General features: G+C 43.8%; 1 protein-coding gene across 1 annotated transcript; it reads right to left on the bottom strand.

The window, feature by feature from the left end:
- Nucleotides 1-357: 357 nt before the first annotated feature.
- Nucleotides 358-3,607, bottom strand: LOC148010337 (exocyst complex component EXO70A1-like). Its single transcript, XM_087671914.1, has one exon. The coding sequence runs from the start codon at nt 2,796-2,798 to the stop codon at nt 741-743; it is 2,058 nt and encodes a 685-aa protein (XP_087528040.1). The 5' UTR covers nt 2,799-3,607; the 3' UTR covers nt 358-740.
- Nucleotides 3,608-14,212: the final 10,605 nt, after the last annotated feature.

Below are 14,212 nucleotides of genomic sequence, written 5' to 3'. Positions count from 1 at the left end.
CAAACCTTCCTAGCAATGACTAGTTACAATGTAGGAGCCGTTAAGCCCATAGTCTTAACCCCAATGCCATATGCATACAACTAAATACTCAAGTTACAAAAAAAAAATTAGGTTTTTAATCTTTATCATGTTACTTACTTGAATCAAAACATGGAAAAAGCAATGGGGTTCAAACAGTACCATCTAGTAAAAAAATGATTAATGTTATGTAATGGATTACTAAGGTTACCAATAAATTTTTTTACCTTTTTAATTCTTATATCATCAAAATATCAAGCTTTGAAGCCCTCTAATACATGTCCATACATGGTCTGTCATTGTCCCCACCTGTATGGTAACTATCCATACATGAGGTGAATTTTAATGGTTTTCTTGTATTTTGTTTCTTGAAGGTTTCGCTATCCTTAACCTCCTCTAATCTTATTAAGCCCAAGTCTATCCATCACTTTCTTTTACCCAAACCATTTTAGGAGGACTTTCTGATACGCATGCGAGTCGTGACCTTCTATCGATAGGATTCTAAAAATGACAAAATATGCGACCTTCATCCGTCATTCTTATAATACAATCTGATAAAATGCTTTAGGCTTAAAACTTATACCTAACCAATAGACCACTTATATCCAGCCCAATATACAGAGTGAATGTACCAGGCAGTCCAATATACACAGTGCATGTACCAAGCAGTCGTTTGGAATGAATTTTCAAGATCCAAAACAATGGGTTCAATGATGATGAAGTTATACAACTCTCACTACAGCAGCAGGGCGAGCAATGGCAGTGGATCCACTGATCAATTTATCAGATGCAATGGTGACTTTCTCAGGCCTGCCCTGGAAGAGGGAACCAAGCATGCGCTCCATGCTCTGAGCAGAATACTTGACATATTTGTTTCTGCTGGTGTCTTGGTCCATCAATGGACCATAACTTTGCAGGTACGTCTTGTAAGCTGGGACAATGGTCTTCACAACCTTAACACATAGCCTCTCTCTCATCTCGGCGTCAGGGACCCTCCATGTGGAATGTCTCTGATAGAGACCTTCATATGCAGCATTGAAGATTTTGAGCCTGGTCTTGATGAGATCCTTTGCAGCAGCCAGGCTGCCGGTCAAGGTGGTCACTCCAGGTAAGGTGAGGTGCTGGGTGACGCGCGCCCAGCCCTCTTTTACATAAAGAGACGCATGAAGCTCAGCCTGCTGCTGCTGTTCTTTAAGCCAGGAGTCTCCCACAAGTGACTTGAGCTCAGGTACTCTGCAATTCATGGCCAAATACCAGAAGTTATTGCAAAGAAAGAGATGGAAAAGAGCAGGCTCCTTCTCCTCCACGCCCTTTGCCCAATGATTTAAGTTAGACAGCAGGGCTTTCATTATACTCAGAACGGCCTTCGAGAGCAAATTTTCCTCTGTTTTCTTCGCTAAGGTAGCCTCCTCGCTCCAACTATGGTGAATGGCCAGCACTTGTGAAATAATAGGCCCATAAAAGTCTCCTGCTAGATGCTTGAGATAACTCAACACAAACCCTGAAACCTTAGGTACGCTCCCATCTATGGGAGGGTAGATTTCTTTCTGCTTTTGAAGCTGCTGTTTGAGCTCTAAAAAGATATCATGAGCTCTTTGGACTATCTGTTTCAGCAGATCTTTGGTCCTGTGCTGCACATCCTTGCATCCTGCACATCCGAAGATTTTCCGGAAGTTTGGTCGCAAATTATTCAAGGCCTCAAACATGTCAAGCAGTTTGAAGAGCTTCTGTGGCTCGTCCTTGCTTTTGGTAGCTGCTTCGCCAAATTGCAAGAACTCGAGAATCCCCACAGATGTTGCAATATCAACGAAGCACTTTTCACATCCTTCATGATCAATCTTTTCGAATAGCTGACCACAAAGAAGAAACTCGGGCTCAAGGAGCATTTTCACAACCACTTCCATGTGCTGTGTCCATGGAATAATGTACATCTCCAGGCTTTTCCACTCAAGTTTAGAACTGTTTTCTGCACACCCTAGCTGCAGATAATCCAGCTGCAAGCATTCCAAGCTAGCTCTCGCCATCCTACTCCTCGTCTCTGTGTAGAGATCTAAGCATTTCTGGAGCCGGCCATTGGACACAAGCTTCTGCAGTATCAGTTGCAAGCACTTCAGAGTCTGCGAAGGGAGGAAGCGTTTGGTAGCCTCGGTTTTCTTAGGAAGTGCCCCTGAGGCTGGAATCAAGGTCACGATCTCTTTCATCAAAACTCTCTGAAACTCAACCTCTAGCCTGTCAAGAGCGGCGTCTTGTAGTCCCCCATCGAGCTTCTCTTGATCTCCCGTAGCCTGCCATCCTTTCAAGGCCTCTAAATCAGATGCAATCCTTGCCATATGACCTTCTTTGAGAACCTGATTCCTCTGCAAGAAGTCCACCATTTCTTGCAGCCATTCAATAGCCATGGAGCAATTAGCCAACAGAAAGGAGGATGCCTGTTCAAGGTGAGATATCAAACCCAAGTAGCCAACGACATCATGCTGAGGGTCGGCAAGCAGCGACCTTTCCAGATCGTGCATGGCTTCAAAGACCTTTAGTACAGCGAAGGCTGGCTCAACAGCCTTGTCGATGTTCTCTCCTAGACCATCTAAGACCTTTCTGTGTGTTCTCAGCGGCGCAAATGCAGCCTCAAGCGTTGGAATACGCTTGGCTATCTGCTGCAAACGGGGTCCTGTTTTTGCCAAGTCATCTTCCAAACTGCGCGACCTTTCCAAAGCTTTGTGCAGGGTGTTTCTGGCTCTGAGCAGCTCTGCAAATTTAGCATCCTCAATGATCGTGTCTTCCATGGATTATCTGCGACTGTGTACAGCGTCCTTCTCTACATTACGTCATATGTGAGCACTTTGCACAATGTTCGGTCTCCTGCTTCACTTTGAGTGAAGCATTTTGCAAAGCAAGTGTGATTTTGACCTTCGCAGCAAGCTCTGTAGCCTTTTTGGGGCGAAGCTTGTGACCGTGACCATGACCATGAAATTCGCAGACCGCCGGAAAGCCAAGACTTAAAAAGCGGCGTAATCCATTCCTCCGCTCAAATAAAAGGGCAGAGTGCAGCAGTATCTCCGTAATGCAGACGACTAGAGGACGAAATCGGAACTCACCTGGCAGGTTCTTGCAAAATGCATCTTAAACAGTGTGCATCTTCTTAAGCAACAGGAGTCAGGTATATAGCGCGGATATTCGACCAAGATGGAGAAGCAGGCATGAGAGAACATCGCAGAAGAAGAGGAAGGAGAACTAAGAGCGGACTTGAAATCCAAACAAGAACGCCTTGGTTTCTGTGCGAAGCACGAAACGAAACATGAAAAGCTGAGCTTTTGTGTGACAATGGTGGAACCACAGGTGACAGGCTACAGAAGAAGGGAAGGCGAGAAGCGTTTCTGGTAGAAATTTTCTGGCTTCTGTCAGAGACAAAGAAGGGAGGAACTCGGCCTTTGTTTTTGTGTGTGTCGCTGAGTGCGCGCCCTTGTTTGGTGCGTGTGCAATGACATGCATGCATGTATATGCATAGGTAGATGTGTGTGCGTGTGGTTGTCTGAGTGTGTGTGTCTCTCTCTCTCTCTACCTAGGTAGTGTGATCCAGCGAGGCGCAGAGGATACGCTCCAGACTCATCCTAGCGCAGTTTCACGTGCCCTGTCAATTGTGTTCTCGTTTTCTACAGAATTTGGGGCCGGGTTTTGCACTACCTCCCATCGGGAATTCATGCCTTCGCAAGAGTATAATTTTTTGAAACAAAAAATGTGCACTTAACTAATATTAGTATTTCCAAAGTTATTGTCTACCATTTTTTTTCCCTCTCTATTTTTAATTATTTTCCTCTTTCTTTTTGGCTCTCTCTTTCTCTCACACAATTCCTTATGTCTAAATCTCTCTCTCTCTCTCTCTAAATTTTGTCTTTGCATTTTATTTCAGTTTATTTTTTCTCGTCTCTTTTTTTTCTCTCTCTCCTCTATTTTCTCTCTTTCCTCTGTTTTCTCTCTCTTCTATTTTCTTTCTTTCTTCTTTTCTCTCTTTTTTCATTTTTTCTTTACTTTTTTTTTAAAAAATTTTATATTTTCTCTCTATAATTCTCTCCTTGTATTCATATTCTCTCTCTTCTTTTTCTTTTATCTGTCACAACATGGTGACAAATCTATACCAGTCGTATCCAAGGAGAACCATAACACAATAACAACAAAGCTTCACGAGACACATGGAAACCCCAAGGACATAAGCAATCCTGGAGTTGACCAATCTTGCTCATCTAGGCCTGAGCTTCTTGCTATGCTAAAGCCTATTCCTCCTGCATTCAATTTCCACGTTCTTCATAAAAATCCCCTCTTGGAAGAGATCATTGATAGATTTATGGAAAAAAAAAATTTAAAAATTATTCCCTCCTTCCCCCAGCCGACTGTCATGATGGGGGAGAGGGAGGGAAGGCGGGATGACTAAGTATCCTTGTTGGATGCCAAAGGGGGGTGAACCCCATGCATGATGCCTCGTGGGGGAGGGAGGATCTCCTCCCCTCACCTATATAAGCTTGTGTGGGAGAGAGCCAGAAGGATATTTGGTGTCGCTGCCGAAGAGCTGGGGGAGGAAAACGGAATGCTGCTGTAGAGGAAGACGAAAGGGCCATAAGCGCCGCCGTTGAGAGTGGAGGGAAGAAGCCGCTGAAAAATCACCATCTGCAGCCGAGCAGGACGCTGCCGTTGCCGCCAACGAACCCCTTCTGCGCCTCCATCCCTTATCGACGTGGGCTTCCACGTTCTTCAGAAGCTTTAGAAGCCTCCTAGGAAGCCCCCCTTCATGTGGCTTCCTTAAAGCCTTCCTTTAGAAGGTCTTTTACACCCCTTGCTTCCCCCTTTTTTCAATCCATTAAAGACCATTTAGTGTTCCCCCCTTTTTTTTCCCCGTGGGGTCCCATCCAAGCTTTAAAAATGCCATTAAGCTTTTTTTTTCCCCCCCTGCGTTCTTACACAAGGTTCATTTTTACCTCGAATCCCCTTTCTATTGGCCTTCGCAAAACACCCTCTTTTCCCCCTTTTTTTTTTCATACCACAAAGCTATTTTCTTTTCCCCCTTTCCGTGAAGACAATTTGCACCCCCAGAGTTTCTACGAAAGGAATGAAACATTCATAAGTTCCATTTCTAAGGTTCGATTCTGAAGGACGGTGGAATCACAAGGGGAGTTTCGTGTGCAAAAAGATGACCAACATCATAAACCTGCGTCCAAGGTGAAAAGGCCGAATTCGCGATGGCCCCTAAAAAGGCACAAGGCGCAACTGCAGGAGGATCATCTCCTAACATCCATGTGGACATTTCACCACAAGTCCAAGTTTTTATTCCTAAATTTGATTAACGTCGTAATATTTCAATTATGTATGGATCATTTGAGGAATGAGGATGCATGTTTTTTCGATTAAAAATACTTTGGCTAATAGCTCACAATTGAGGGATTCGGTTATTCGTATTTTTCAATAAAACGAACAAACTAAAGAGAGCATAAGATTTCTATGCATTTCTAGCAAGTAGTTTTTATGCATTGCAAAGTAATGAAATTAGATTATTTAATGCCCATCTTTACAAAACGAAATTATGATAGTACACTTCGATTAAGCATGGAAGGAATAAATCACATATCGCATTATTGAATATCTTTTTTTGAAATGATTCTTAAAGAAAGTTACTAGCAACTGTAGGAAATTGCTAGGGTTGCATGAAGAAGATTTAACTCTAGGCAAGTGGCCTAAAAACTTAAATCAACGAAAGGGTGTGTAAGTTCAAATTCATTCGGAAAAGAAAAGTAGAAAAAGGATGCTTGTTTAAACATAAAATTCTAAAGCTTAGTAGCATGAATCTTGTTTGCATGTTATAGGATGATCAATTGGAATTATGCTATAACTTAACCTATGCTTTGATCTTAACCCGAAAAGTTAGGGTTTGTAAATCAACTTATACGTAGACAATGAATCATGTGGTTACGGAAATGGTAGCGTAATTATCTTCAAGAATAGACTAGTTAAATTGGTTTAAACCTAAATACCTAAAACCGCGAGGTACTCGTTTAGGAAGGGTTAATTCAATGCAACATATCCCAAAGAGCTAACCAGGGTTAGCACGTTGAGAACATTACCTAATCGCTCTTATTACTAAAGCTGAAACTCTTAAACCTAAAGACTTGGCCACATTCATGGAATGTAGGGACAGTAGGACATACTTGCGAGAAACGATCTAGGGTTTTTACCCTAAGGATCTCTCGCTAAAAGGTTGAAACTCGGTTTGAACATTGGAACCCTAGGACCGACAATGATGGCCTAATGCAATCAGGAACGGATTGTTATATCTAATCATGATTTCATGATTATAAGACTCCATTCGATGGGTAAATAGTCCCGTAGTTGATGCGACACTTGTGCAACAAGTTTCAGAGTTGCATGATCTTGTGATTTGATCACAAGGGAATGGCCAATTCCTCGAAATGAGATTGACAGATTCTTACACAAGTTTATCTTGCAAGAGGATGAATAATTGTCCTGATATAGTACATTTCTTGGGTAAAGTAACCAAGATACGAGGAATTAGATATTTGCTTAAGACCAATCAGTGAATTGGAATAACATAATTCACTGCTAATAGAACTTAGGGTTTTGATTAAGTCGGGTTAATAGGGTACAACCCTAACCCAAGGATATAAGGGTTAACCAACAAACCCTTGGGGATCTTGCTAAGTCGCAATTGATCCTAGATCGAGTGTTGGATGCATTCGGAAAGAAGGATTCACTCCTTAGCAATTGGCCAAAAATAACGACCACTGGAAATGATTGTGCTTGTAACAGTTTAGAGAGCACTGTTTTGCTTTGTTTGCTCAAAGAATTAAAGGATGAAAAGATATCTAATGCTTCAGGTTGAAGGCCTGAAGGGAGAGGCAGCTTCAGTTACCCTCGACTGCCTGCCTAACCCTAACCAAGGGGATTGTTAGCCGCACCGGGAAGGTGGACCGAACCCGCCGCAAGAGGTCTCTCCGTTGAGCGCTACTTGGAGCAGGAGGACGCTTGGGTTCTAGGGGGGCTCTGGCCGTAAATCCCTTGCCTTCCGAGCCCTGTATAAGAGGCCAACATGACTCGAGATTGGATCTCGAGGCCCGCATACTAGTCTACGGGCGGAATCTTGGATTAGTAATCCTTGTGGATTGTTGGATAGCCTTCGGGTGGATTACGGATAAGCCTACGAGCTGGACTTTATGTATTTCGAAGATAAATATGACAACCTGTTGAAAAGGAACTTGTTTAACATTGCTTTTCTATGTCAAGTGTTATGGTTACGTGAAGGAACCAGTGCCTAACGGGCTAATTAAGGAAGCTGATTGATACATATCCAACTAAATGTGTTCGGTAATTAAATAACTAAAACAACCTGAGGAAAGTGCAGAGGATGTGGCCATAGGTCCGACCGTCCTACGAATGGGTGGTCCCAATTGGCCAAGAACTTTTCTCAATCACGATGGACAGCAAGAAGATCGTTTCCAAGGACATGAACAGCAAGGGCGCTGACCTAGAGTCTAAGTTATAATCATCCCGATTTACGCTGTTTTAGGGGAACGGAATGGGACTATGCCTTATGGCAGAGAGGTCGAGCCTTGCATCCCTCTCGTTTTACATTCTCCTTGAACTAAGTGCAACATGAATCTGCTTCGAACCTGGCGTTTCTGCGTAAAGTAGTTCTCTTGGGGTTCGATACTAGTTGCCGTTTAGGAAATGACCATTAGGGAAAAACCCTGATTCAAGTCGATCCTAAGTGGAAACGGCCCGAATACTTCCGCTATGTGGCAGACGCGAAAAGACCTAGATTGCAAACCCCATGACATTCCATGGGAGTACCGGGCGGAGCTTTTTAAACATCCTTTCCGATGGACTGCTAAGAGACATGTCCTGAAGATTACAGATGGACACATTACAGGAAACTCCTAGAACCTTGCAGGAGATAGCAACTGAACAAGCCCTCATTGAACATAGAAGTGTCGGAGAGTGCTTAACCGAGTTGGATGCTAAACTCAAAGTATTCGCATGTGTCTACGTCCTTACAGACATGGGTGCATTTCCTAAGGAGCAGCTTGATAAATACTTGCCATTTTCCCTATCCTAGGAAGAGCAAGAATATATTGACGAGCACTATGACAGGCTCCTGCATGAATGCATGTGACTCACCTCTGATGAGGAAGCCGACGAACTACGCTTAACTGTAGCATTCAATGATGTCCTCTGCCAACCAAATCTCTTAGAGATAGAGCAACTAAAGCGACAATCAGAGGGTCAATGTCAATTTGAAAAACATTGGTTTGAAAACCGCGTTGAAACGGCCGAACTAGGAGCCCAGATTATAACAGTCTCAGAGGAGCGATTGGCTAAATGGCGGTCTCAAAGAGACCCAACCTATGTAGGGCCAACTTTCTTTCGAGTGCTGACTACCATTTGGGGTATGGACTTAGCCGAAACTAGCCAAGAAAACTCTCTAATTGATAGTTCTCACTGAGGAGGAGCTACATGTTGCCAGTAGACTCGGACAATGTATGTTGAGAGTGGAAAAAGACTGAATTTTTGACTGCTGATTTTTGTTGTTTTTTAGGACTAAATGATTGATTTTTGATGGATTTAGAGTGATGTATGATTGATAATGGAAGTATTTGAGAGTGTTTGGGATGATATTGATTATATTTTGGAAGATCATGATGATTCTCGGTAGAAATATGAAGCTCTGTGATGTTCTGATAGGTTCTGTTGAGATTCTAATTTGTTCTGTATACCTTCTATTTTGTTCTCTGATTTTCTTCTATATTAACCATGGATTGATTATTGATGAAGATTGAGATATTTTTTGATAGTTTGGAATGATTTTAGTATGAGATTTGAGGTTCTGATGACCTTCTGTAATCCTCTGTAAACCTTCTGTAGAGCCTCTAGCTCTACTCTGTCTCTGCTCTGTAGTTGTTCTGTAGCTGTTCTTATACTGTACTGTGTTGTTCTGTAGACCTTCTGTAAATGTTCTGTAGAATGTATGTGTGACTTTGGTAAAGTTTTCTAACTTTTGGAAAGGATGAATCTAAGTTCAAAAGAGCTAAAACAAATGGAAGAAGCAGCTGCTGAAGACTGAAGAGAAGACTCAGTGATAATGACAGTAGAGAGCTGTGAAAAGACACTGTAGTAGCTCTAGTGACTCTTCATATCAGACATACCTCTTGGGAGGTGCATCCACGACCTAAGAATGATTATTGAGAGTTATTATGAGAGTATTGTAGTGAGGATATGATGTACTATTGAGAGTGAGAGAGAGAGAGAGAGAGAGAGAGAGAGAGAGAGAGAGAAAGAGAGAGCCAGAGATAGTCAATTCTATCAAAACAGTGTAACTATATATAAGAGATTGAGAGAGAACTATGAAGACATTGAAGATGAATAATATGTGATTGATTTCCATTCAAAGATTGTGTATTATTTTATGTTCTTTGTTATATTTGTGGATTCTATGAAGATATTGAAGATTATGGTTGATTCTATCAAATGCGTGGGAGATATCTACTATAATGCTGCGTGAAGATTTGTTGTTTCCTTTGTTTTGATGATCAAAAGAATGAAATAAAAGCTGCTTGATGTTACAAGATAGATTTTCTTACAGTAGAATCCCTTTTTCCTTGGTGTTCCTCTTGGGGCTCCATGTTTTTGGTGCGCAGCCGGGGAAACTTGCCATCAACAAGCACCAGAAGAGGCTGAAAATGAAGGAAATGACATTGCCAAGAAGAGGAAAATTCAATGGATGCTTGCAAAGTTCCTTCTTCCACTGAAGAGTTGGATATTCTTATCATCAAAGTAACTTTCCACAAGAAGTTCATCCCACAATGGCAGAAATATATCACCATCATGACGCATGCTCTATGTGGTGGACTATTTCCTCTTCCTGTTGAAGCAGCAGAAACTTGCATCTTGGTGGCAAACTGTTTGGGAATAAACTGAAGAGCAGAATCAGAGAGAATGACCATCCATGGAAGATTTTTTATTCATTGAGAAGTTTCCAAACATCATCAAGTGGGAGATTGTGAAGAAGCTTCAAGAGTCGTGGTCTGTGGAGGTTCACGAAAACAAGAAGTAAAAGAGTTAGAATTTGTTCGTGGATGCTTAACAACAAGATACGTGGGATGCTTGGTGTACTGATAATCTTCTGTTTGTCCAATTAGTAACCCACGGAAGTTGGTAGATAGAGTGTTTTTCACAACATACACTGTTAAAACCCTCAGAAGCTGGCATTATTATAATGACACAACAATAATCCTAAGAAGAATGAGTTTTGATACTTTCAAAACGGAATATCTCCCCCTTTGTAGTGGTTTGAAAGCCGAATTCAGAGATGTTGAGAAGAAGGAAGTAGAGGAGATGTTGGCCATAGAATCCCCCAGAGACTGAAGCCCTCTCTGATATTATCCTATTGAGTACAGACCAACTGGTTGGAGCCAACCCCCTAATGAATGATGCAATCAAGAGGCAAGTGTTAGAACGAGTCCAGAGGTACGTAATAAGAAAGAATGCAAAAATCAAGGCTGAGAACAAGCTCGCCAGCAGAAGCCTCCTTTGACGACTCAAGGTCCCCTTCCTAGTCAGATTCTTTCTGGAAATATTGATGACAGGCCAGCAAATGTAGTCCCATTGCCAGTTTTTAAGGGAGAGTACAATGAAGACCCTAATCTTCATTGTTACCGTGTTTCCCGCAGCACAGAGGAGCGAAAAATGGAAAAAAAAAAGGAAATAGCAAAAAAGGCGCATGATAAAAGTAGAAAAAGGCGCCTTGACCGGTAACCAGACCCTGAAAATTTAAATGTTTGGGCACGACCCTCAGAAAGCCTCGATGTCGCCTCGAGACAACAGAAGAGTAAAAGGGCGCACCATTAAAATGTGGGAGCGCCCCCGAATCTTTGTAAAAGAGTGCCAGGCTCGCTCCCGTGCAAAGTGTACACATTAGTTGGGACTAGGATAAATTAGAATGGTGGGAAATGGGAAAAAGGGCCTAGGCTATGATCGGCCATGTAAAAAAGGGAAAAGGGGATGACCGCCCAAAAAGGATTTAGGGCTTTGTATATAAAGTTGAAAAGTGAATGAGAAGCTCATTCTTTGGTGTGTGGCAAAAAGAGTCTTCTTCTTCCTCTCTTCTTCTCTCCTTCTTGCTTGTGTGTGCTCTTGAGAGAGGGAGTGTGAGAGTGTGAGGGAGTGAGTGTGTGTGGGAGTGAGGGATCAAGAGGGTGAAGCTCTTCACCATCTCCTCTTCTCTTCTTCTTTTCTCTTCTCTTGCGCGCGCGGCTATGGAGGATGGAGCTTGGAGATGGAGGAGGCTTGAGGATGCTTGAGCTAGCATCAAGAATCGTGGAGCTACCAGAATGCAAGAGAGAGGAGGGTACTCGATCAAGCATCAAGGTAAGCTCACTACACTCGTAGGATCGACGGCGCATCGGCTAGGTGAGAGATAGCCATTAGAGTTCACTTGGAACGCTTGAAACAATAAGCGGTTCATGGGTCTTGGCGGTTGAGCGAAAGTTTCCCATTTTGGTTCCGTTGCCGGGACCAATGGATTCAAGCTTGAGCACTTGTGCGCCTCATATCGAGCATTGAAGTAGGGTATTCATCCCCGAAACGGAGCTTGAGATAGCTAGGAAGTTGGGTGTTTTTTATCTTCAAAACAGGTAAGTATTTTGGGATATTCTGGCTGTTTGGTGATTGGAAAACAGGGAGAAATTAGTTCAATTTTTTGCTTTCGATTTGTGTTGCGTTTAGAGTAGGTTAACAGTAGGAAATCGCACCCGAGAGGCAGGGGGTTTACTACAGTAAAACAGGGAGAAAACCAAGAAAAACAGGGGAAAAATGGAGGAAATGCGCATTTGAATGTGTAGGAATCGCAAGGAGAGTAATCGGTAACATCCGGGTAATGTCTAGCAGGGTTATAAGTTCTTGAAGGGCGAGGGAATCCTCATTTGCAACCAGCTGAGAGTGAGAGAGAGAGAGAGAGAGAGAGAGAGAGAGAGAGCTTGGGCAACCCGTTCGATCGATCAAGGCAAGGAGTGACGTTGCTATCAGTGATCGCCAGGTATATAGATCTCTCCCCCATCACTCCAACATCATTCTTGGTGAATCTTGTAGTCTATAATCATCGATGTCTTGAGATTTTGGACGAATTTGTGCTCGAAAGTGCGTTCGGGCCGGTGGAATCGGACACTCGATTCAGTGTTCGATTCTTAGAATCGGACGTCCGATTCTTAGAATCGGACGCTCGGCGATCGGACCAACCCATCCGATTTGGGCACTCGGACTCGGACACTTGGACTCGGATACTTGGACTCGGACACTCGCACCAACCCCGTCCGATCGGACTACTTGTCCGATTGTTTGATCGAGGAAATCGGACTCACGAATTAGGACACGTCAGTAATCGGACCACACGCCTGGTCTGATCGGACCACTTGTCCGATTTTTGAAAATTTGATACTTAACCCCCATCCGATTCTGAGACTCGGAAGGGTCAAACTCAGACCCGCCTGGTCCGATTCCTAGAATCGGACCACTAGTAAATCGGACCACTAGAATCGGACCACTGGTAAATCGGACGTCCGATTCTCAGAATCGGACACACCCTTAGGTTTATTTTATTTTTTTAAGAGGAAAACATCAAAAATTGACCCCCACGATCAACTGGAAGTGCAACCCACTCCAGGACAACATGGCGAACGCCTTGTAGGCAGTTTCCGACATAGGAGTCAAGATCAAGGGACAGGGGGACAGTGCTGGAGCACTCCCTAGCAACTTAATGTGTTGAGAACGGAAATCAAATCAAGGGACCTGTGATCGATCCCCTAGTGAATGGCAAGAAGCAGCGCAAACCCTAGAACTCGCTAAAACGGCCAGGACTTGAGCAACGAAGCTTATCAGGCCTGAAACAAGCGAGAGTGTGTAAGACGCCGAGGAATTGCTTGTGGCACTCACATTGAATTTCCGCACTTGAAGTACGCTTAAGAAAGCTGAAAGCCTGATTGGGCACAAGTGCACGAGAAACGACACACTCACCAAGTGACCATAAATTGAGGTTTGTATTCAATAACCAAAGGAACTCACTCAGATAAACCACTCAAGGAACCCACCAATAGGAGATGACCCAAGACATAGACAAATAATTGAAGCGTAGGGTAGGACCAAGCAAGGAGCACCAACGACGAGGATCTGTCAAGTCTATTCACCCTGATCGACAGCGTAGTGGAGCGCAAGAACTCAACTATGACGGAAGAGAGCTCAGACCATCGGTCTAATGAGGGGCTTGATTTGAGTGTATTTCCAGATGCCATCCAGCAGCCAGCTGGTGAGCAGTTACGACGCGCATGCCCGGTACAAGCACTGTGGCAGGACAGACGCAATCATTGCAGACCTAGAGGAGGAGAGAAGGCTAGTCCGCAAGGCACTGCAAGGAATAGCTGAGTATAATAGGGATCAGCAGGCTAGGAACCAAAGGCAAAGCATGGAGCTGCATGAGGTGCAGCAAGTGCTGAACTTGGCTGGCCAAAACCGAACAGACCATGAGAGAGCACTAGAGGGAGACTTGACATTGAGCGAGCTATAATCGGCGGCGACTGGCGGTGAATGGTGGCGGCGTTCCCAGGTAGCACGGCGGCCTCTCCTTCACGTGCCCTTTTGATCGTACCTCCCCCCAAGGCTAAGGAGGAGGTTATATAGTGCTTAAGGGGGGGGGGGGGAGAGGTGGCCACATACGTGGCTGGTGCATGCCTCCTCCTCATACACCACACTCCACCATTATGCCTCCTTCTCCCACTCCCTCTCCTCCAGCCATGCATCGGCTGGGGGAAGGGATAATTAGTAAGCCGAACCCCTAACTTGGGACGCTATTGCTAAGGAAGTCATAAAGGACATCCCAAAGGCCACATCTAGAGAATTGTGCTTGATACCCTCACTCTATACTGCTCGCTACGAGACAAACAAGGAAAAGCTCGAAGAAATCAAACGGAAAGGAAAAGGACAAGGAAAATTTGTGCAAAAATGGTACTCCAACCACAAATTGGCAGCCAACATTGGCCACCCACTAATGACACTCGCTAAGCAAAGGAAAGCCCTTTGGACATCAATACATGATCCCACATATGTTGCCTCAACCTCATTAAGAGTGTTGGTAATGGTCCATGAGGTCCAA

The sequence above is a fragment of the Lygodium microphyllum genome, chromosome 29 (assembly GCF_053477565.2).
Source record: "Lygodium microphyllum isolate KBCC chromosome 29, Lygodium_microphyllum_v1.1.10, whole genome shotgun sequence".
In the NCBI taxonomy this organism is placed as follows: domain Eukaryota; kingdom Viridiplantae; phylum Streptophyta; class Polypodiopsida; order Schizaeales; family Lygodiaceae; genus Lygodium; species Lygodium microphyllum.
Note: the sequence above shows the minus strand (reverse complement) of the source record. Positions and strands in the feature narration are given on the sequence as shown.

Bases quoted from the DNA above. Each gene is read 5' to 3' on its own strand.
- LOC148010337 (XM_087671914.1), bottom strand. From the start codon at position 2,798: ATGGAAGACACGATCATTGAGGATGCTAAATTTGCAGAGCTGCTCAGA.